Source organism: Trematomus bernacchii, unplaced genomic scaffold (assembly GCF_902827165.1).
Source record: "Trematomus bernacchii unplaced genomic scaffold, fTreBer1.1, whole genome shotgun sequence".
Classification (NCBI taxonomy): Eukaryota; Metazoa; Chordata; class Actinopteri; order Perciformes; family Nototheniidae; genus Trematomus; species Trematomus bernacchii.
Window position 1 is genome coordinate 4,517,666 of NW_022987668.1, and position 23,769 is coordinate 4,541,434.

At 40.4% G+C, this 23,769-nt stretch overlaps 1 protein-coding gene across 2 annotated transcripts; it reads right to left on the reverse strand.

The window, feature by feature from the left end:
- Positions 1 to 3,276: 3,276 nt before the first annotated feature.
- LOC117487193 (myosin-11-like) lies at positions 3,277 to 8,520 on the reverse strand. Of its 2 annotated transcripts, XM_034135851.1 has the most exons (12): positions 8,247 to 8,520; positions 8,027 to 8,089; positions 7,736 to 7,798; positions 7,566 to 7,628; positions 6,194 to 6,235; positions 5,916 to 5,978; positions 5,757 to 5,798; positions 5,557 to 5,619; positions 4,955 to 4,996; positions 4,657 to 4,719; positions 4,341 to 4,469; positions 3,277 to 3,634 (listed from the first exon to the last, which is right to left on the reverse strand). In XM_034135851.1, exons 1-12 carry the CDS (start codon positions 8,491 to 8,493, stop codon positions 3,351 to 3,353), a joined length of 1,164 nt encoding a protein of 387 aa, XP_033991742.1. In that variant the 5' UTR covers positions 8,494 to 8,520; the 3' UTR covers positions 3,277 to 3,350. The 2 variants fall into 2 exon arrangements, with proteins under 2 accessions (XP_033991742.1, XP_033991743.1); XM_034135852.1 differs by lacking the exons at positions 4,955 to 4,996; positions 5,557 to 5,619.
- Positions 8,521 to 23,769: the final 15,249 nt, after the last annotated feature.

The following is a 23,769-nucleotide window of genomic DNA, read 5'->3' on the forward strand; positions in this document are numbered from 1 at the left end:
GGCTCAGGGCTTCACAGGTTAAACCTATTTTGAATAGACTGCTGGAGTACTGTTTTATTGCTCTAGAAACAGTCATCTGCTTCTGTCTTCTGCCTCAATCAATCAATCAATCAATCAATCAATCAATCAATCAATCAATCAATCAATCAATCAATCAAAATACACAGGAACAAGGCAGGACATCTTCCACAGCACAGGGACCCTCTGAAGACTCATGATGAAGACTCAGACTCATGATGAAGACATGATGAGGACTCAGGCTCATGATGAAGACATGATGAAGACTCAGACTCATGATGAAGACTCAGGCTCATGATGAAGACATGATGAAGACTCAGATTCATGATGAAGACATGATGAAGACTCAGGCTCATGATGAAGACATGATGAAGACTCAGGCTCATGATGAAGACATGATGAAGACTCAGGCTCATGATGAAGACATGATGAAGACTCAGACTCATGATAAAGACTCAGGCTCATGATGAAGACATGATGAAGACTCAGGTTCATGATGAAGACATGATGAAGACTCAGGCTCATGATGAAGACATGATGAAGACTCAGACTCATGATGAAGACTCAGACTCATGATGAAGACTCAGGCTCATGATGAAGACATGATGAAGACTCAGGTTCATGATGAAGACATGATGAAGACTCAGACTCATGATGAAGACCCAGGCCCACATCTCTTTGTCCATTTTTGTTACTTCAATGTCATTTCACCGCCATTTTTCCTTTTTTTATGTTCTTTACAGTCAAATTATACCTTTCCTGCTCCTTGTTTCAAATCTAGGCGTTATAACCACAAACCCATTAGTGTGTTCCAGAGGCAGAGTGGCAATTTTGGTCACTAAAAAAGCTTTCAATGTCAACCTTTTCCACCGTCCTCACACTTTCCCTGTCTGCAGTTCTTCCGCCCATCCCTCTGAACTCATTCTCAATTCAATCTTTGACTTCTCCTGCTCCTAATCATCTCTCGGGCCCGCCTGTTCATACTTAACACCTCCATGCCTCTCTCAGACATTGTGCTCGGACTGAACAAGACTTCACCTTCAGTATGAGAAAATGTCTGCTTAAAGAAAGCGTCTGGATAACGACCTTGCTTATTTCTCCTCCCTTTAAAGCTGCTAAAACAGCCTCCTTCAAACCCAAGCTGCTGATGCCTAAGAAGATTAAAAGTGCTTTTCTACCGTCCTTGGTTCTGGAAATGTCTTTAAGGTAGAAAAAAAAAAATTTGTACATTAAGTGAAGTATGTTTTTATATATTTCAAGGCACAGAAAATATGTTACGTTGACTTTTTTATTGCACCAGCCTGTTGCACTGGAAAAAATGCTGCTCCAAAAACAAGTATGAAAACAAGTTGTCTTCACTTGAAATAAGTACAAAGATCTGCCAATAGAACAAGTGACAATTTGCTTTGCTAACATTTCTTGAAATAAGAAGGGATATTTAGATAAATCAGATCTTGTAATTGGCTGGGAAAACTTATTTTGAACTATATTTTACCAGAATCAGGAAATGTTGTGTTACAATATAATCCGCAAATGCTCAAAAGTTTTCTGTTTTCTGATGTTAGTTGGTGATTTTCCAATAAATATGTAAAAAAAAATAAGTTTAATCTGAGATACGACTGAAAATAGATGTTTGACTTAACAAGATGATGCATTGTCTAAAAACAGGTCCCTATATCTCACTGCAGTGTTACTTCTGAAGTAGTTATGTCTTATATCAGATGTAGAGACATATTCTGACTAGATATTAGACAAATATACTTGGCAAGATTTTGAGTCTTTGTAGTGTATGAGGAGTCTCCAAATGTGCTGAAAAACTTCCTGTGTTTCTGCAGGTCTGAAGCTGCGTCCAAACTGAAGCTCCTGCAGTCAGACGGCTGGCTGGACGGACATACGGTCTCTCTCCACTTCACCTTGTTCAGCCCTGCACCAAACCTATTCACCAGTGTGACCCTGCAGACTGAGCAGAGCCCCCCCGTTGTCCTGCTGCCCTCTGCCAGGGTCCAGTCAGTGGGGGGGGGGGGGGGGGGGGGGGGGGGGGGGGGTTCACTCTCCTGCTGTGGGGGACTATGGTGTCATGGTGTGCCAGGTAAAATACTGCATTAGCTTTCATGACCAAAGTTGAAATTGAAATAAAAAAGGAAAGTGAAACTTATGCTCGTCACCCTCTCCCTCCGGTCCACATTAATACAAATGATCCCAATACTTATGATTGAATGAAAAGATCTTAAAATCAATACAAATGTATTTATTATAAACGTTAGTCCTTAACATCTATCACTGTGTATATCACCATTCAAACATCTTTTAAAAGTTGAACAAATCCCACACAGCTCAGTAAAGACTGTGAAATGTTGACTTTATTTGATCATTTCAGTAAAAACTAACGTTCATATTTCTCTTTTTGATTATAATACTGATGAACGTTCAAAACAAAGCACTTTGGCAACTTACCACATACGTTTTAAAATGCTTAAAGGTGGGGTAGGTAAGTTTGAGAAACCGGCTCGAGATACACTTTTTGTTATATTCCATGGAATGCTCTTAACATCCTGATAGCAATGAATATCTGAAGTGCTTTGACAAAAAATACATTAAAAAATGTCATCAGTGGAAGCCGTAGTACTATAAAAAGCACGACCAATCATCTTAGCCGGCCCGGCTAAAATAACTGGATGGCCTACCTGCCTGTCAGCCTTCCATCTGTGCACAAACTTATCTCGTGCCCTCATTGGTCATGTGCGCGTTCGTGTGTGTTGGAGGAGGGGCTCTGTAAGGAAGTGGCAGATTTGTTCCGGCTGTGTATTTTCAAATTCTAGCGATCTCGAGCTGGTTTCTCCAAAATTACCTACCCCACCTTTAATAAGCACCGTAACTTTCATGATATAATTTCTCGGTCATAATCGGTTGTTTCCGTGAACGGCAAACATATACTGTAAGTATATATGGCAAGAAACCAGTTGAATGTAGACATTTGAGTTTTTCTGGGATTGTGGGTATGACAGATCATTTTGAGGAGTGTCTCTGTTTTTTATGTTATATATCTTTCATATCTGTGTCATGCAGGGTCTCTCACTTCTGTAGTCAGGGCACAGACTGTAGAGAGCTCTTTGGACTTGACTTGGTCTCAGTTTAGGGGGTTTGGACAACAACAGCACTGCTAAAGTGTTTGTCTTATATTGTCCGTAGAAAACGTTGTTATGGTAATGAATGCCTTTTGTTCATGTAACCAAGCAAAAATAAACACAAACAATTATATTAATTGAGTCAACACACTTATTTATTAATATGTAGTGTCGAAACGTAATGCAGTGGGTGTTTTACAGTGGGCGTCACTGAGCATAGAGAAGAAATCCACTGAAAGTGATGCGATTAAACAAATCATCAAAAATGGGGAAGGTGGAGGGCAGAACGATGTAGACAACATCTCCCTTCTCCAGTTCAAGAAGTATTACGTTAGACGCAGAGACAAAGCCAGAGCCATCATTGTAATCATAAAGCTTCATCTTCATCTGGGTGTTGTGATAAAGTTCAACAGCGGTGTAAGCTGCACCTTTGTTTCCCCATAGGTTGAATCTGAAGTAGTAGGCTCCTTTGACGGGGGCTGTGAAGATACCTGCATCAGAGGAGAAGATCAGTGAGGGGAGATTGTTTCTGGTGCTTCAGCAGGACTTAAAGGGGACCTATCATGCAAAATGCACTTTTTGATGTCTTTTATACATAAATACGTGTCCCTGGTGTGTCAGGAAACTCACCTTGTGATAAACCCGCAAGAGAAAAAGCATTTGAGCTCCATACTGTTTCAGAGATAATCCTTGATGTGGTTTGGAACATGATTTTGCATTTAATCACGGCAAATTTGGCTGAATCTGCGGTACAATTCTGAGCAGGCATTAGCTCCCCCTCCTCTTTTTATTTTTTTCAAGCAAAGGACCCCGAACCTACAGTTTCTAAAATGCATGATCTGTTTGTATTTTTAGTAAAACACATCATAGACATGTTTTTATATATTTGTATGAGACCCATAATATATGCCTTAAAATAGCATGATAGGTGACCTTTAAGAGATATTTTAATGGATTCATTAAGAAAGCTTAGTGTGTGTGTGTGTGTGTGTGTGTGTGTGTGTGTGTGTGTGTGTGTGTGTGTGTGTGTGTGTGTGTGTGTGTGTGTGTGTGTGTGTGTGTGTGTGTGTGTGTGTGTGTGTGTGTGTGTGTGTGTGTGTGTGTGTGTGTGTGTGTGTGTGTGTGTGTGTGTGTGTGTGTGTGTGTGTGTGTGTGTGTGTGTGTGTGTGTGTGTGTGTGTGAAAGAGAGCTCAGTACCTGTGGTTGGGTTGTAGGCCTGGCCGATATTGGTGAAGACTTTACTGTACTTCAGTGTGATTGCAATGTTGAAGGCTCCGACTAGTCCTGCATCAGTGAGACCGGCTGAGAACGCCACCTGAGGACGGTCTGTGAGAAAGAGGAGGATGCTCACAGAGAGATGAGAGCTCATTAACAAACTGTCTATTAAAACAAAGAAAGTCTATTTTTTGGATTCTGATAGCCAGCAGAGTTTGATATGTAATATTCTCCTCAGTATACCAGTTACTTTCATTAAACAACATTTTAACTGTTCATAATAGTTTCTGTTTCTCACCTGCGTTCCCTGTCTGGATCTCCAACACCTCCTTTTCACTGGAGCTCATCCTGGCCTCAAAAGCTAAACAAGTTTAACATTGTTTTAGTCAGATAAAGTTATAGTCTCTTATTTTCAATGTAACTATTGCAGATCTTATGTTAAAAGATTGTTCTACCATACTGTAATATTCACTTTTCAAATTCACTGGAATATTTTGTTGCCTTATAAAACGGCAAACAAATCCAATGTTTTTATAGAAAAATACAATTATATTTGTATTTTCTCCTATTCTTATTTGGTTACTTTGTAATCCTACCTGTGCTCTTATTCTCACTCGCTGTGACTCGAGCCAGAAGATCTGCAATAAAGAGAAAGAGCAAGTTAAAGGTGGGGTAGGTCATTTTGGAGAAACCAGCTCGAGTGCGCTTGAATTTGAAAATACACAACCGGAACAAATCTGCCACTTCCTCACAGAGCCCCTCCTCCAACACACACGAACGCGCACATGACCAATGAGGGCACGAGATAAGTTTGTGCACAGATGGAAGGCTGACAGGCAGGTAGGCCATCCAGTTATTTTAGCCGGGCCGGCTCAGATGATTGGTCGTGCTTTTTACAGTACCACGGCTTCCACAGATGACATTTTGTTATGTATTTATTGTCAAAGCCTTTAATGTGTTCATTGCTATCGGGATGTTAAGAGCATTCCATGGAATATAACAACAAGTGTTTCTGAAATAAATTACCTACCCCACCTTTAACAGCTGATAAACAACCACAAAATATCTCATCAATATGTTAATACTATTTCTGTTAAACATATAATGTACTTCTCTTTTCTCACTTTTAAATTCACCATCTATTTTTTTACATCAAACAGCCAATGATTTTTTTTTTTACGATGTTTCGGTTTCTTACCTGCGTTCTCTCTCTGGAGCTCCTGCACCTGCTTTTCACTGGAGCTCATCTTGGCCTCTAGAGCTGAACACATTTAACATTTTTACAGTTAAATAACATTATGGTCATCAGTTTCTTTAAAAAGTTCTAACGTTTTAACAGTAATATAGATTTGTATTTGTCAGTTTTCAAATGTTTCTTTGATGACTTTGTACTCATACCTGTGCTCTTATTCTCACTTGCTGTGACTCGAGCCAGAAGATCTGCAATAAAGAGAAAAAGCAGGTTATCAGCTGATTAACAACCTCATGATACATCCCATTAATAGGTTAATTATGAAATGGGAAATGTTACATTTTTTATGAGTTTCTGTATCTCACCTGCATTCTCTGTCTGGAGCTCCTCCACCTTCTTTTCACTGGAGCTCATCCTGTTCTCTAAAGCTGAACCAAATTAACATTGTTATAGTAAAATAAAACTATAGTCATCAGTCTATTTTGAATTTCATTCGCTTTTACACATCACCATTTTTTGTACAAAACATGTGTTCTAATGTTCACTTTCACTTTTTTACTTGGAAAGGATTTACGACTTCACAGTAATATAGATTTGTGTTTGTAATTTCTTCCATTTTTCTTTAATGACTTTGTAATCCTACCTGTGCTCTTAGTGTCACTTGCTGTGACTCGAGCCAGGAGATCTGCAATAAAGAGAAAAAGCTGATTCATTATGTCAAACTCATTCGTTTTCTATCATTATATAGGCCAGTGGTTCCCAACCTGGGGGGCGCGTCCCCTGGGGGGGCACAGCGCTATTGCAGGGGGGGCGCGTGAAGCTTTGGAAGAAGTTGTAAACAAACATTGTTTGCTCGTAAAATTGACATATTTTTAACACAACCGGCAGTTAAAAGAAAAGTGGCCTTTCAGCTATAATGCCCAAATCAACAAAGTATGATGAGGCATACATCTCCCTTGACATCTAACGTGTTCGGTGCGGAGATCTCTCTTTCTCTCTCTCTCTCTCTCTCGTCTGTGTGGGGGGCGGGGCCTCACAGACTCGCTACAGCACCGGCTCGAGATCGCTAGAATTTGAAAATACACAACCGGAGAAAATCTGCCACTTCCTCACAGAGCTCCCTCCTCCAACACACACGAACGCGCACATGACCAATGAGGGCACGAGATAAGTTTGTGCACAGATGGAAGGCTGACAGGCAGGTAGGCCATCCAGTTATTTTAGCCGGGCCGGCTCAGATGATTGGTCGTGCTTTTTACAGTACTACAGCTTCCACAGATGACATTTTTTAATGGATTTTTTGTCAAAGCACTTCAGATATTCATTGCTATCGGGATGTTAAGAGCATTCCATGGAATATAACAAAAAGTGTATCTCGAGCCGGTTTCTCAAACTTACTTACCCTTTAAGAGTTCATTATATTTCACATCATTAATCCACATCTGTAAAGTAACTAAAGGTATTAAATACATGTGATGAAGTAAAAGTACACCATCTACCTCTGGACTGTAGAGGAGGAAATACTTAAGTACCTCAATATAAGTACAGTACTTACAGTAAATCTACTTACTTGCTATAGCAGCCCATAATCCACAGTATACATTCAATTAATCAATGTGAATTCTGTTTCAAATTTGTTTAGTTTTTCCCCTAAAAAATAACCTATAAAAATACTGTTAAAGAACCGGATCGATAAAACGTATTTGCAATTGTTTCAATTAGGCCTCATTATTTCACAGTGGCACAGGATCATCTGGCAATATAAGCACTTTTGTTCATGTTCAATCCATAATAATATATCAAGTTATAGTTGGATCTTTTTGTCTTGTTATTATTAGCAGAGAAAATGTAATGTTTGTACAACTATATACAATTAATTATACTAATCTCGTGGGAACCGGATTAGGGGGGGCTCGAAAATATTTCCAATTACACAAGGGGGGCCTGACTGAAAAAGGTTGGGAACCACTGATATAGGCAATATTTACCTTTTATATTATACTTCTATATCTTACCTGCGTTCACTCTCTTTACCTCCTCCACATCATTTTCACTAGAGTTCATTCTTGCCTCCAAAGCTGAAACATGTTTCGACATAGAAAACAGGTAAATAACTTTTGACTTTTAAACAAGATCGTGTCTTCATTTTGTTGGCATCATTTTTTATGATGTTTTTGTGGCTTACCCGCATTCTCTCTCTTGAGCTCCAGCACCTCCTTTTCACTGGAACTCCTCTTGGCCTCTGAAACTGAACAAATGTAAAAAAAAATCTGTGAAATAAAATAATGGTTTCAGTTTCTTTCAATTTAACAAATTTGATTTTTACGAAAAAGCAGGTTAATGGCTAATACGAAACAACATTTATATCTCATCAGTATTTTAAATGTGTTTCTCTTATCTCCCGTGTAAGTTAAACATTACTTTTCTCACATAAGACAGGTCATTTTTTATTTTTTATGAGCTTTTTGTCACTTACCTGCAGTGTCTATCTTCAGCTCCTCCACCTCCTTTTCACTGAAGCTCATCTTGGCCTCTAGAGCTGAACACATATGAGTTTTTCTATTAGGATCACGCTAAATGTTACTCAGGAGCTTGAACAAGTAGAAACACTTTCACAATCATGATTAAATCTAAGATATCATTATCAATAGCATCAGTGATGTGGCTCTCAGTGTGTTTGACGTCAGCTGTGTTACCTGTGTTGTCTTGCTCCATCCTCTGGATCTTGATCCTGTGTTCGATGGCAATGTCTCTGAGCTCCTTCAGCTCAGCCGAGACGTCAGTTCTCATCTGGGTCTCACTGCTGCTCTGATCGTGGGATGCTTTCACTCCTTGGATATCAAACTCCCCCTCTTTCTTCCCTGTCCCCCCACCATCCTCACCCTGAGCCCCCGTCCAGAGCAGACAGAGCAGCAACGCCAGAAAAACTGCAGCTCTCCTCATTCTGAAATATCGCTGTTCAGACAGAGAAGTGTGACACGTCTCGCTCTGTTCCCGTCTTTATATCCACGTTAAACAGGTCACTGGCAAGGCACGTGAGAATCCACCAGATGTCTTTGATAACACATATAAAAATAATCCAAACGTCCTTGGACATTTTACTGATAGTAAAGGGGGAACAACAACTTGAATTCTGTTCTTTAAAAAAAAGTGTATTATTCCTGATTTTTCTATAACTCTCTTTTATTTGTGATTAGACCTTGTTTTCCTTGACTTGTATTAAACTAAGCTACCCAAAATGATCAGATAATTAAAGGAAACCTCTATGTGTTTAACCAACACACTCTCACTCCCTAAGCATCCAGAAGCGACGCTTGGTCAGGGTCCCGAGGCGTGCAGTTGGGACGCGCCGAGGCTCCTTCAGCTTCATAAACGGACGCAAAGAGCTTTCAACTGATTGCAATGTATTCCCATTGGCGTCGGTATTTGACGCTTAGGGAAGCACGGCATTCGTTTGTGTCGGAGGCTGTTAAAGGCAATGTGAGCGTCCATCCCCATTGGATAACGGAGAATTGTACACCCGGAAGTAAGTATTCCCCTTACTGTCGATTGATTTGACAGAGATATCTCCACTACTCATCAACTCAAAAACACCAGATTACTGTATCCTTGTTAATTAAACGACGGTTTTAGTGTGTGTGCAATGCTTTTGTCACGTTTTCCCCTTCAATTCTGAGAAACAAGTCGTTTTCTATGAGTTTTGGATGGCCGAAGACATGACATTACCCACAATCCTCTGTAGCAACCATAGACTGTATAAAAAAATTAAATAATACATTATTCTGAGTGTGCTTGCTCTTCTCTTTGAAAGTCATCACATAACGGCATTGTAATACACGTTTTGGCTGCATTAAATATGACATATCTGCCGTAGTTAACTCTATTTATAGAGCCCTGATGACAAGACTTCTAGACAAACAGGAACTGCCGTCAAAACTGAAAACTTGACGTGGATCTTAAATATATAAGCAATTAAACAACATCTTACATTTCTTTTCACACAATACGTCTCCTTGCAGTATCAACACTAATTCGGCTGACTTTTATATTTGATCCAATTGGTAGATAGGCTGTATTTACGCCATAACGGTGCACAGCTGATAGAAAGGGACACCTACTGGTTAAAGCACGTTATTGCATTTTATAATTGTATTATTAGATATTAATAGGATCCCTATAAAGTATATTCTTTACTCGTCGTTATTCTCTACTAATAGTTAATTAAAGACTGTATATAATGACTATTTTGCACATCCCTTTCAAGATTTCAAGATTTTCTAAGGTTTATTGACATATCATATTATACACAACTACGGTGTAGTTATGCAATGAATGAAAAACTTGGGTCGCAGGTTCCTCAACAGTGCATTACAAGACATCTATCAATATGTGTGTACCTCCACCATTACATTGTTATATTCTGCACATTTCTTATACTATCTACATACATCTTATAAGAGTATAATACATATGTATAATATCAGTTAAAATAAGTGCTTAAACATAGTTAACATTGCGGGAAAGCAATATATTAGACGTTAAGAACTTTGTCAGGCTTAATATTTATCTGTAGATACAAATGTCACTGTGTGTGCTTGTGCTCTGCATGTGTGACCATCAAAGAGGGTTTCATCCCTCCGTATTCATCTTCTATACCCCCAAAGCTTTTTTCTTATTCAAAAGAAAACCTTAACCTAAAGTATTCTTTAATGTTTAAATAAAGCTTTATTAGTTTGTCTGTTTTGCACATCCTCCTATTAATATCTAATAATACAATTATAAAATGCAATAACGTGCTTTAACCAGTAGGTGTCCCTTTCTATCAGCTGTGCACCGTTATGGCGTAAATACAGCCTATCTACCAATTGGATCAAATATAAAAGTCAGCCGAATTAGTGTTGATAGTGCAAGGAGACGTATTGTGTGAAAAGAAATGTAAGATGTTGTTTAATTGCTTATATATTTATGATCCACGTCAAGTTTTCAGTTTTGGCGGCAGTTCCTGTTTGTCTAGAAGTCTTGTCATCAGGGCTCTATACATAGAGTTAACTACGGCAGATATGTCATATTTAATGCAGCCGAAACGTGTATTACAATGCCGTTATGTGATGACTTTCAAAGAGAAAAGCAAGCACACTCGGAATAATGTATTATTTAATTGTTTTATACAGTCTATGGTTGCTACAGAGGATTGTGGGTAATGTCATGTCTTCGGCCATCCAAAACTCATAGAAAACGACTTGTTTCTCAGAATTGAAGGGGAAAACGTGACAAAAGCATTGTACACACACTAAAACCTATCAATGTCATTTAATTAACAAGGATACAGTAATCTGGTGTTTTTGAGTTGATGAGTAGTGGAGATATCACTGTCAAATCAATCGACAGTAAGGGGAATACTTACTTCCGGGTGTACAATTCTCCGTTATCCAATGGGAATGGACGCTCACATTGCCTTTAACAGCCTCCGATACAAACGAATGCCATGCTTCCCTAAGCGTCAAATACCGACGCCGATGGGAATACATTGCAATCAGTTGAAAGCTCTTTGCGTCCGTTTATGAAGCTGAAGGAGCCTCGGCGCGTCACAACTGGACGCCACGGGACCCTGACCAAGCGTCGCTTCTGGACGCTTAGGGAGTGAGAGTGTGTTGGTTTAACACGTGTACATTGTGCTCAAAGGGGAAGATGGTTTCTCACAAACAAGAGAACTACACGTCCCAGGATGCACTCTGTTCAGGAGGAATTCTCAAGACACCTTTATCATCAGGTGAAATCCAAAAACTCAAAGTCAATACACAGATGCATTTTACATCAATCTCACGACATTTTACATCAATCTCACGACAACTCTGGACCCAACTCGCTGGAACATCAAACACCTGGACGTGTCCGAGGTAAAGAATGACATTACCACACACATCCTTTACCCCAGGGGTGTCCAAAGCTTTTTCCCCGAGGGCCACATACAGAAGAATATACGAAGGGCTGCGCCACTCGCTAGAGGAGAGGTATATCGCCTCATAAGTTCAGTTATGAGTTGGAAGAATCTATCAAATGTAGGTAAATTATTCTTGATACTTGAAAATGCCTTTAAGAAAAAAAAACGCCTACATCACAGCTCTCCAGAGGGTTTCATTTATTTTGTTACAAAAAGTGTTGGCAGCTCATTCCTTAAAACAGAAGCTTCAGATTACTTATAATTAGAGGAAATATGAAGGGTTTATTTCGAGGTTGTTATGTACATTTGTTATTGGGATTTTTTCTTATCACCTTAGATTTGTTAGAAAAGGTTTTCAACTTTAATTGACTGAATTGTTTGAAAATTGGGTTTATTAACACATGCATACTGTGTAATATATTTGAACATGTATATTTAAGAAGTACGATATAAGACAAGCAGAATTTGTATTTGTTGGCCATATTTCATTATACTTTTAGAATTAGCTGAGGGCCGATTCAAAATGTTCCGCGGGCCGCATTTGGCCGTAGTTTGGACACCCTGCTTTACCCCCAGTGTCCTTCATTTCTGAAATACAAATGAGTTTTTCTCGGTGAAGGTAGAATCCAAAAAACTGAGAAAATTCTCCACGTGTTTCCTGTGGGTGAATTACGGCAGTATGTCACAACACTAAAACTATATAAACATCAGTTTACAAACTCCTGCACAATTGAATTTATCCTGTAACTACTTCACAAACACGTGCAATTTCTCCTCACTATTTTAGACCGTTCTGCATGAACAGTTCTGACATTTTTGCAGGCGTGTTTGTGAAATATATACGATTTTTCATGGAGGCATTCCCAGGCTACACCAACAATGCAACATAAATAGATATAAGGCATAAAACAATACAAATAAAATAGACTAATGGGCAAATAATGCAGGAGTAGTTCACTAAATACAAGTAAAATAGAATAAGATGAGCTAAATCAGGGGTGTCAAACTCAATTTCATCACGGGCCATGAGGAATTATGGTTGCACTCAAAGGGCCGGTTGTAACTTTAAGACTATATCAAAATACATATATAAAAATGTTATATATATAAAACATTGCATTATATTACATGATTGGCTCTGCATTGGATTATTATCTGATAGGGTAATAACTTCATAATTAACTACGTCTGAAAGCAGAAGTCTAGGGCAAATAATTGCAAGTCTCTTCAGTGAGAATGTCACAAAATGATTTAAAAAGAAAAGCCAAATTCTGGAAAAAAAAGTGACATTTTGAAAAGAAAAGGGGACATTCTAAGAAAAAAGGCATATTTTGAAGAAAAAAAAGTCAAATTCTGAGAAAAAAGTCAAATTTGAGATGCATTGTGGGACATGCAGTTCATGGGCAACGTGCTTCTGTAAATCGCCATGTAACCGTATAATAAACATATTATATTCTTTCAGAGCTCTTGTGGGGCCACAGAAAATGATGTCGCGGGCCGGATTTGGCCCCCGGGCCTTGAGTTTGACACCCCTGAGCTAAATAGTCTAGTTGTCAGCGTATAGAGTCCTGTTGTTAACCCGGAAATGTACCCTAAAGTTTTATGTTAGAAATGTATCTGTATTGGACAGATTGCCTATTTATTGGAAAAATAATTGTCCACAGTGGAAGTAATAATTTCCATCTTGTGCTCTGTACATCCAATGGTTGCAACATTACTCATGGTAGTCAAAATCAGCACACCAAGAGCGCAAATATGGCCACTTTCTGGTTAAATCTGCCATCATTGATTCTGAAAATCGCCCCAACACCACTCCAAATCGGCCACATAATTGTTTTACTTTTGTTATGCGATAATGCCATTCATCTTAATTAACTCAACTTATGCTAATTGTGCAAATTGCCCAACATATGCAAGTTAGCATCCGGCAGTTTCTATGTACTGGGGACAGCTATACATTACTATCATAACACTTTGGGGTACTCAACATTTCAGGGTTCACTAGAATGTCAAATGAAAATCTTTACAGTGAATTTAAGTACTTGTTATTGTAATAATAGATAAACATGTGAGATGCGAACAGATGGTATGAAGTTGTGAAGGCACAGAGCTCAGGAGTTCATCAGTCTTATGGCCTGTCGGATGAAACTGTAACACAGGATCAGTCATTGATATGCAAATGTTGTTCTCTGGGTAAAGTGTTGGGGATTTGCGTGGACTTTCCTTTTGAATATGGTTTGTTTTCGTTCTGTTTCTTAAAACCCAGGTGAGCAGAGGGCAGCTGAAGGGACGTGCGTGGCTCTTTGTGGCTCAGTGCTGGTTGGCTGTGAACCAAAGTGACGGGCGGGTGAAGAGGATTCTGGGAAAATGCACACGTGGAATAGGCTTTTTTAAAGTACAGAGTCCTCATACACATACAATCAGATACAGAAAACAAATATGAATATCTTCCCCCCTTGCAGATGCTGAGTCTCAAGCTATCAGACTATTTGGCCGATTACCACATATGGATATCTTTGTACAGCTGCCCCTGCCCCAACGCGTTCACACACACTCAGAGACTGTGTGAGCCTGCTGCTTCTGCTGGGATATGCACGTGTCAGCACACTGATCATATCACACATGGATGACCAGGTTGGTTAGTAAAACCTATAGAGTTTAATATTTAGAGCCCCAAGAGTGTCCAAAACATTTTAACACTGATCCGTTGTTTGCAGTTGCCCTTCCAGTTTGGCTGTGTAGAAGCAACAGCTGTTTCTGTGCGGACAGGACTTCTGAGTGTGTGTGTGGTGTTGCCAGCAGCAGCAGTTATATCATTCCTGTTCAGACAGAAAGAGATCGAGAGAGTTCAACACGCCAAGAGCAGAACGACTGGAAAGGACTTCTGTCAAGGTCAGATTTGGTAAAGTCTCATTTACATTTCTGCATTAAAATGTCTTAAAACGACTTGACATAGACTATAATCTTGACCTTCTTTCTTCTTTGAATATATCCTACTTGTACACTTAATTAAAATACAATTTTGTTTTATTTTCTATTTTGTTGAGATGTTTCTACTTCGTGTTTGTTTATTTTCTACTTTATATGTGCAATGCCTCGCTTTAACATGCTTCTGCGAGGATAATATTTCCCAATGGGATTCAATCAAGTAAATCTTATCTCAGCTTAACTTGTCTCCTCACCTCCTTTTCTCTTTCTCCTTATATTATTGTTACTCAGATGATTTTTCAGTGAGCGGCAGTATATCGGAGCCCCATCTCTCCTGGCGCGTTCTGCAGCTGTGGGCGCAGGACACCTGGAGGAAGAAGCACCAGGTGACCCTCGCTCCTCCTCTCTGTGACCCTGAATACAATCTGGCTTTGCCATCTTAAAGGATATCTCAATTTCTTGAATGCATATCAAGGAGAGAGACTATCGGAGGAAAAATAAAACCTCTTTATGTCTTTATTCCCACAACATTTTGAACGTACAGGTATTTGTGTTCAAAATGTAAGAAGTAGAAAGTAAAAAGTCGTCAGAAAAATAAGTAGTGGAGTAAAGTACTGATACCAGAACAATTAATTACAGTAACAAAGTATGTGTACTTCATTACTTCCCACCTCTGTGTATATGTCCAGTAATGCAAGTTTAATATGTGTCAATGTTTTTAATTATTACCTTAAGAGATTATTTAATCATTCATCGTCCATTTTAACCTTTCATTTATGGTTTTGTTCTGACTGCTCAGTTCGCCAGTGTGACTCTCGTACCAGAGAGTCTACTCTCTTTCTGGTCTGGGATCAGATCATCCTCTCACAAACAAACCAAAGACTCGGTGCTTCCAGGGACGTTTGGTCAGAGGTCTGCAGTCCACACAAAGTGAGGAACAGACACACACACATGATGGGGAGGATCAGTTCAACCTTTAGCTTTCTTATTTGATCTTGCCTGTTATTTTTCTGTTAATAACGTCTAAAAGTATAACTTGTGTCTCCCCCTCTCATCACGGTAACGTCAGATTGCTGGCTAATGGACAAGCTAATTGCGCTAGTTGAATGTGCTTTACGGAAAGATGGATGCACTGGGATATATCTGCTATCTAGCACTCACCCATGTCCGTTTTTAACTTGTCTTCATGGTCCGCCACATGCTAGCCGACCGCACCTACTCTGCCATACAATATAGCAGAGAGGAACTTCTTCAATTGCGAAACTTCGTGGACAAAAATAACCCTCCGACAGACAATGGAGATTCACCATGGCTACCTGTTGCTGTTCTACCTGAGAGACGCAAGAAGAAGACAAAGCGCGGGTGCCGGGCCGGGCTGCTGGTCAGACTGAGGAAACGAGAGAATCGGCCCCCTCTTCCGAGTATTCTTCTGGCTAATGTTCAATCCATTGAAAATAAGCTAGATGAACTCAGAAGTTGCTTTTCAACGGGACATTAAGAACTGTAACGTGTTAATTCTCACTGAGACTTGGCTCAACCCCGCTATCCCGGACTCCGCCATTGTTCCTGATGGATTCTCAATTTTTCGTCAGGACCGGACTGCTAACTCGGGGAAAAGTAAGGGAGGCGGTGTGTGTGTAATGACTAACAACAACTGGTGCTCAGATGTGAAGATTATTTCATCGGACTGTTCCGCACATCTAGAGCACCTCATGATCTCATGCCGGGCCTTTCATCTGCCGAGGGAATTCACATCTGTTGTGATAACAGCAGTGTATATCCCCCCGCAGCCGCTCGCCAACAACAACACGGCACTCGATCAGCTGTTTGGGATTATTGATAAGACCGAGACTTCACGGCCAGATGCGGCGTTCGTTGTGGCCGGAGATTTCAACACCGCCAACATGAAGAAGGTTTTGCCAAAATGAAGAAGGTTTTGCCAAAATATTACCAACACATCAGCTGCCCGACGCGCGGGGGAAACATACTGGACCATGTTTATTCCCCTTTCCGGAATGGATATAAAGCTCTCCCTCGCCCTCCCTTCGGCAAATCAGACCATATCTCACTACTGTTGTTGCCTGCTTACAAGCAGAAACTTAAAAGGGACAGACCGGTAACAAGGACAGTACAACGATGGAGCGAGGAGTCAGATGCAGCACTGCAGGATTGCTTTGCATCTACGGATTGGAGTGTGTTTGAGGACAATAACATCAACACACACACGGACACTGTCATCTGCTACATTGGGAAATGCATCGATGACGTGGTACCGAAGGTTTCTGTACGGACATTCCCAAATCAAAAGCCCTGGATAAACTGCGATGTGCGCTGCAAGCTGAAAGCGCGCACTATCGCGCACAGAGCTGGTGATTTGGAGGAGTACAGGAAGTCTAGGTATGATCTCCGGAGAGCAATTAAAAATGCAAAGAGACAGTACAAAGAGAAGGTGGAATCTGACTTCAAAGGCTGTAACACTAGGAATATGTGGGCGGGACTAAGGACAATGACTGACTACAAAGGAGCAACGGGAGGTGCTGCGGGAGTGTCTGCGTGCGCATCTCTCCCAGATGAGCTGAACAGTTTTTTTGCACGCTTTGAGAGCAGCCAGGCTGTGGAGGTACAGAGGGACCAGGAGCTACACTGCCCTTTTGTTTTAAATAGGGCAGATGTGTGTAAATCCTTTAAAAGGGTTAACCCACACAAGGCTCCTGGACCTGATGGCATCCATGGCCGTGTTCTCAGGGTGTGTGCAGTTCAGCTGGCAGAGGTGTTCACAGACATCTTCAACAGGTCCCTGCTGCAGTCTGTAGTCCCCACATGCTTCAAACATTCCACTATCGTTCCTGTCCCGAAAAAGACAATCATCACCTGCCCCAACGACTACCGCCCAGTAGCACTCACCTCCACCATAATGAAGTGCTTTGAGCGGTTAGTCAAATCATTCATCACCTCCTCCCTCCCATAATCTCTGGACCCCCTGCAGTTTGCCTACAGAGCAAACAGGTCCACAGACGACGCCATAGCCCTCACCATCCACACTGCCCTCTCACACCTGGACCCGAAGAACAGGAACACATATGTGAGAATGCTGTTCATTGACTACAGTTCAGCATTCAATACCATTGTGCCCTCCAAGCTGGCCATCAAGCTCAGAGACCTCGGGCTCAACAGCGCCCTCTGTGACTGGATCCTGAACCCAGGCAGTGCGGGTGGGAAACATCACATCCTCCACCCTGATTCTCAACACCGGTGCCCCTCAAGGCTGCGTGCTCAGCCCTCTCCTATACTCCCTGTTCACCCACGACTGCGTGGCCACACACAGCTCCAACACCATCGTGAAGTTTGCTGATGACACGACCGTCATCGGCCAGATCACAGACGATGACGAGACGGCGTACAGAGAGGAGGTCGAAAACCTGACATCTTGGTGCCAGGATAACAACCTCCATCTCAACATCAGCAAAACGAAGGAGCTGATTGTGGATTACAGGAAGCAGCAGGGAGAGGGAAACGCCCCCATCGCCATCAATGGGACTACGGTGGAGAGAGTCAAAAGCTTCAGGTTCCTTGGGGTCCACATCACTGAGGACCTGACATGGTCTCTTCACACCACCACCATCACCAAGAGAGCTCGACAGCGGCTCTTCTTCCTCCGCAGGTTGAGGAGGTTCAAAATGGATTCCAGGATACTCTGCAACTTCTACAGGTGCACCATAGAGAGTATCCTGACTGGCTGCATCACGGCCTGGTACGGCAGCTGCACCGACCTCGATCGTAAGGCTTTACAGAGGGTGGTGAAAACTGCACAGCACATCACCAGGACGGAGCTGCCATCCATGGAGGACCTTTACTCCCAGCGGCTCAGGAAGAAATCACTACGGATTATCAACGACCCCCATCACCCCAGCCACAAACTGTTCTTTCTGTTGCCGTCAGGCAGACGTTACCGCAGCATCCTGGCAAGGACAAGAAGATTCGGAGACAGTTTCTTCCCGCGGGCAGTGAGACTGTTAAAAAATTGAACTGTTGAAACAACATAAAACATTCATCTGCTACTCAGTAGCATGTATCTAATACCTAATATATATATATATATCATTCCAATAACTTGTATATAGACTCATACTGCACTATTCCACATCATCACTTTATTTTATAACTATTATTCTTTTTGTATTGCTCTTGCTCTTATTGTTATTATGTTATTATGTTGCATTGTTGGAGAAGCCTGTGACATAAGATTTTCAACTACATAATTACTCTGTAGCTATGTCAGATTGACAATAAAGAACCTTGAACCTTGCAATAATGTTTTCTTTTTTATAAAGGAACAACGCAAGTGTTAGTGACGGAGATAGCCTAAAGACAAACTGTAAGAGTTAAAAAAGTGCATTACATCAAAATAAATACCTGATACTTAGAAGATACAGAGCCTTATGTTTAAACGGTTGAGTATTTAAATGTGTATGATATCCTGAAGCTGAGAACTTTAGGGCTAGCCAATGGACTTAAAACGACAACAAGATATAAGAGGGTCCTGGACCATTGAAAGCTTAAAGTGGACCTATCATGCTATATTTGAATAATATAGTGTAGGACCATACCTATATACGTCATATTTATACTTTTTTTTTTCAAAATACCAAACAGATCATGCATTTTAGCCATGCCTCATTTTGCTCAATTTGACCATTTCTAGCTCTGTTTTAGCAAGGGCAGATTCAGTGAGAACAGCACCACCTACAGGCCTGGCATATGTACTACAGCGTCTCCAGCGCTTTCGAACGGCAATGGTCATGGCTGTCTCCTCCTGATTGGTGGAGAGTTGGCCCAATAGCCGTAGCGCCACTGTCCTGACGTCAGCACAGTGTTCAAATCTGGATCAGTTTTTATCAGATCCGTTGCAGCCCCTTTTTTAGAGATTTGGGTATGGAGGAAAATAGAGAGGGTTGTGTTTTCTGACACTTGGTGAGTTCCCTGGAACACCGGGGACACATATTCATGTATAAAAGACGTACAAAAGTGCATTTTGCATGATAGGTCCCCTTTAATAAACCAGTACAAATATACAGGGAGCCAATGCAATGCAAAGTTATTTTAGTCACAAGGTAACCAAACCTTAAACATATGCTGCTCTAGTTTGATAAAGGGATCAGTTATAATGCAGTTTTTCTTATAATTGCTTAATATTTTCCTCATGTAGTTCATGTTAAAACACCTACAATATATAAAAGTTTTACAGAGTATCAGAGGTCCGTGTGACAGGTTCCTCTGAGAACTTTTGTTTTATCGGAGGTGTCAGCAGATGGCGAGTCGAAGGTCACACACACACACACACACACACACACACACACACACACACAAACACACACACACACACACTCAAGAGTCAGGCATAGGTGCATCCCCTCATGGATTTTCCTCCTGGCCGACGTTTTAGCAGCTAACTTTAGTCCTTTCCCTCTTTTCTGTTTTTTAAAGAAGTGTCAAGTCAAGCAAGGATAGCACCACGCCTACAGGGGTTTCAAATGTCCCTGTCACGGTGTCTGTGAGTAAAAGATAAATCCCAGCACATCTTTCACAACACTTAAACCATCTCTTGGGGCCTGAAAACTGACATGGCCTGTGTGTGTGTGTGTGTGTGTGTGTGTGTGTGTGTGTGTGTGTGTGTGTGTGTGTGTGTGTGTGTGTGTGTGTGTGTGTGTGTGTGTGTGTGTGTGTGTGTGTGTGTGTGTGTTTCACTTCTCACTGGCCAATGAAACAATACAGAGTCCACAGAGTTGATAAATGGGTGTCACAGTCCATTTTCAATGTCATACTTTTGACTAGACAAAAACACCTTTGATCTAACTTCCTCCCGGTCTTTCGAGACCTTAGATGGAGATTTCGGAGCCTCAGTATTGAATGAAAAAAAAATTCCATATGAAACTCAGTGAAGCAGGAAGGCGATCATGCAAAGGCTACATACAGTACTGTTGAGTCTCTTGATGTCTAAAACAAATGGACTTTGGAAACGTTTCAGCTCATTGATTCCTTACAAATCTGTGCATCAAGGGGGTCATTTTCCAAAATGTGGTATGTCATTACAGCAACATATCTTAACGCAATAGCCTCCGTCTACTTACTAAATAATATCCTGTAGAGTTTCTGTAAAAGATGAAGACTAATAGACTCTCTTAGGGTTTCAAAAGTTATCTGAAACTCTTCCAATGAGGCCAATTTAAGATTTGAACAATCACAGTGCCTTGAAATTAAACACCACTTCTACTCCAGATGGAAATCTTGATGCTAACAATCCCTTTTACTTTTATTCTAGCAACGTCCATACTGTGAAGAAAGTTGACTTTAATTAAATGTAACATATTTCACAGAACTGTACTAGGTTAGTTGAAAGCAAAAATATTAAGTTTGAATAAAAAACATTAGGTTCAACTTAATATAATGGCTAACCTAATACAGTTATGAGAAATATGTTGGCATAATACATTTAATTAAAGTCAACCATTCAGTTTTTTCAGTGCATGGAGGTGGTGGGATACAATCCAGATACTTCTACTCCATTGCATTTTAGTGGCATATGTTGTACTTTTTACTTTTAAAATACTGTGGAAAGATCCATTCTTTTGAGTGCTTTTACATTTTGATCAGGACATTTACTTGTAATGGAGTATTTTAAGATCATAGTATTAGTACTTTTACTTAAGTAAAGGACCTGAGTACTGCTTCCAACACTGCTGATTGTCTACCTGTTGGCTGCATGTCAAACCAATAGCATTGGTTTCATTACCTGCATACACTCCTGTATTTCAATAACATGCTTCTTTATGAGCAAATGCACATATGTGTACTATGTTAAAGAAAAGGGTGTCGTGGGCACAGACACATCATGAATGAATAAGATAAGATAAGATGTACTTTATTCATCTCAATTTGGGAATTTATTTTGTTGCAGAAGCATAAAACAAAACAAGGCATTGCACATAATAACAATAGAAATAAACAATTCTAAAATATAAACATCTCAAAATAGAAATGAACCAGCATTAGAGAGTAGGAAAAATGAAGAGATGACGTGAAGATAAAAAATATCTATAAACCGCCTGACAAATAAAAACGCTATTGAAAGGCCAATTTTCTGTTAACACAATATACACAATATAAGTAAGATATTCTTTACATCAAGTGTGCTTGGAATGAATGAATTCTGTATTTAATGTGTAAACACCCCCTCCCTCTTCTTTAACCTCCTCCTCAGAGACATTTGTTCGAAAAAAGAGATTGTTACTGCCAGTGGGAGAAAACTACCCTTCATGCTTGAAAGTGTCATCGTGTCTAGAACACCTCTATTTCCTGAGGACAGAAGTTTCAGGCGTAAATTAAACCTGGTGGAGAAGTGTGAGCTACGAGGCTGGTGTGACATCGTATCCATGGCGACTCCTCTCTGGGCGGCGATAATTGTTGCTCAGCCTGAAGGTGTTTTCAGGAGCTTAGAGAGCACCTGACAGCTCAGTTTGGGTTCAAATGAACAGATTTTCTTGGTTTGGCCTCATGGCTATCTAGAGACATGGGGAGGCTAAAGAAACAGACCTCAGAGTTTTGCCTTTTTGGTCGCAGTGGGAAGGTGGTGACATCCAAGCAGACACACTTAAGCTAGTTCTTTAACAGAAAAACCTGTATCCTTACATACAATATGGATTATGATCAGCAGGAGAGGACTCTTTAAAGTAGAGACACTACTACATACTGATATACACCTGAACATCAGCAGGAGAGGACTCTTTAAAGTAGAGACACTACATACTGATATACACCTGAACATCAGCAGGAGAGGACTCTTTAAAATAGAGACACTACATACTGATATACACCTGAACATCAGCAGGAGAGGACTCTTTAAAGTAGAGACACTACATACTGATATACACCTGAACACCAGCAGGAGAGGACTCTTTAAAGTAGAGACACTACACACTGATATACACCTGAACATCAGCAGGAGAGGACTCTTTAAAGTAGAGACACTACTGATATACACCTGAACACCAGCAGGAGAGGACTCTTTAAAGTAGAGACACTACATACTGATATACACCTGAACATCAGCAGGAGAGGACTCTTTAAAGTAGAGACACTACATACTGATATACACCTGAACATCAGCAAGGAGAGGACTCTTTAAAGAAGAGACACTACATACTGATATACACCTGAACATCAGCAGGAGAGGACTCTTTAAAGTAGAGACACTACATACTGATATACACCTGAACATCAGCAGGAGAGGACTCTTTAAAGTAGAGACACTACATACTGATATACACCTGAACATCAGCAGGAGAGGACTCTTTAAAGAAGAGACACTACATACTGATATACACCTGAACATCAGCAGGAGAGGACTCTTTAAAGTAGAGACACTACATACTGATATACACCTGAACATCAGCAGGAGAGGACTCTTTAAAGTAGGGACACTACATACTGATATACACCTGAACATCAGCAGGAGAGGACTCTTTAAAGAAGAGACACTACATACTGATATACACCTGAACATCAGCAGAATATTTCACTTATTTTATTCCTTCTTCTTCTTTCCTCCTCTTGCTCTCTCCTCTATCTGTCCTTTCCCCCCCTTTGTGTTCTTTCCTCTCTCTTCGGTGATCCCTATTTCTAACTTTTCTCATGTTTTTCCACTCTTCTTCTCCCCTTTCTAGACACAGTATTTTGGTGTCAATGACATAAAAAACTTCTCGGCATAATTGTTTTTTCTTCTTTCTTTTTAAGTTACAAATCATTCGACTTGCATGAAGATTTCATAATGTGTCCTTGAAAGAGCCCTGGGAGGGTTAACACTTGAAAAGTTGGAAGTGATGTAACGTGAGTGAAGACTTACGAGCCGGAGCTGATGCAGCGCTCTGTGACAGTTGAGACTTTCTTTAAACATCTGCATTAATCCAAGGTGGAGGAAATAAAATAAAATGGCAGATACTCTTTTTGTGAATAGTCTTACGGTGAATAATGTATATTTTACAGGAGAGGCTTGAGTAAAGCAAACACATGGATTTTAGCCTTTGCAGACCATTTACATGCACTAAAACATATACAACACACTACAGGGAAGGGACAACTCCAACAAGTGAATAGGGCGTATTTAAGAGGAATAGTGAAGTGTTATTAATATTAATATGTTCCTAAATTAAGGGAATAAGTATTGGGGAAACATTGGGAAAATGCACAAGGTTGTGACCTTCAGTTGGTTGTGTAGTCAGTTGGTTTTCTGTGTTATTTTCCTATGTTTTGTTGGTTTTGTATCATCTTGTGACTGTGGAGCATGCTCAAACAAA

What these genes read in the sequence shown, in the direction of transcription:
- LOC117487193 (XM_034135851.1), bottom strand. Translation starts at nt 8,493, where the DNA reads ATGAGGAGAGCTGCAGTTTTTCTGGCGTTGCTGCTCTGTCTGCTCTGG. An exon ending in GATCCAGACAGGGAACGCAG is followed by an intron (nt 4,470 to 4,656) that starts GTGAGAAACAGA and finishes TCTTTCTCACAG; the next exon opens with ACCGTCCTCAGGTGGCGTTC. An exon ending in GGCCTACAACCCAACCACAG is followed by an intron (nt 3,635 to 4,340) that starts GTACTGAGCTCT and finishes CCTCTGATGCAG; the next exon opens with GTATCTTCACAGCCCCCGTC.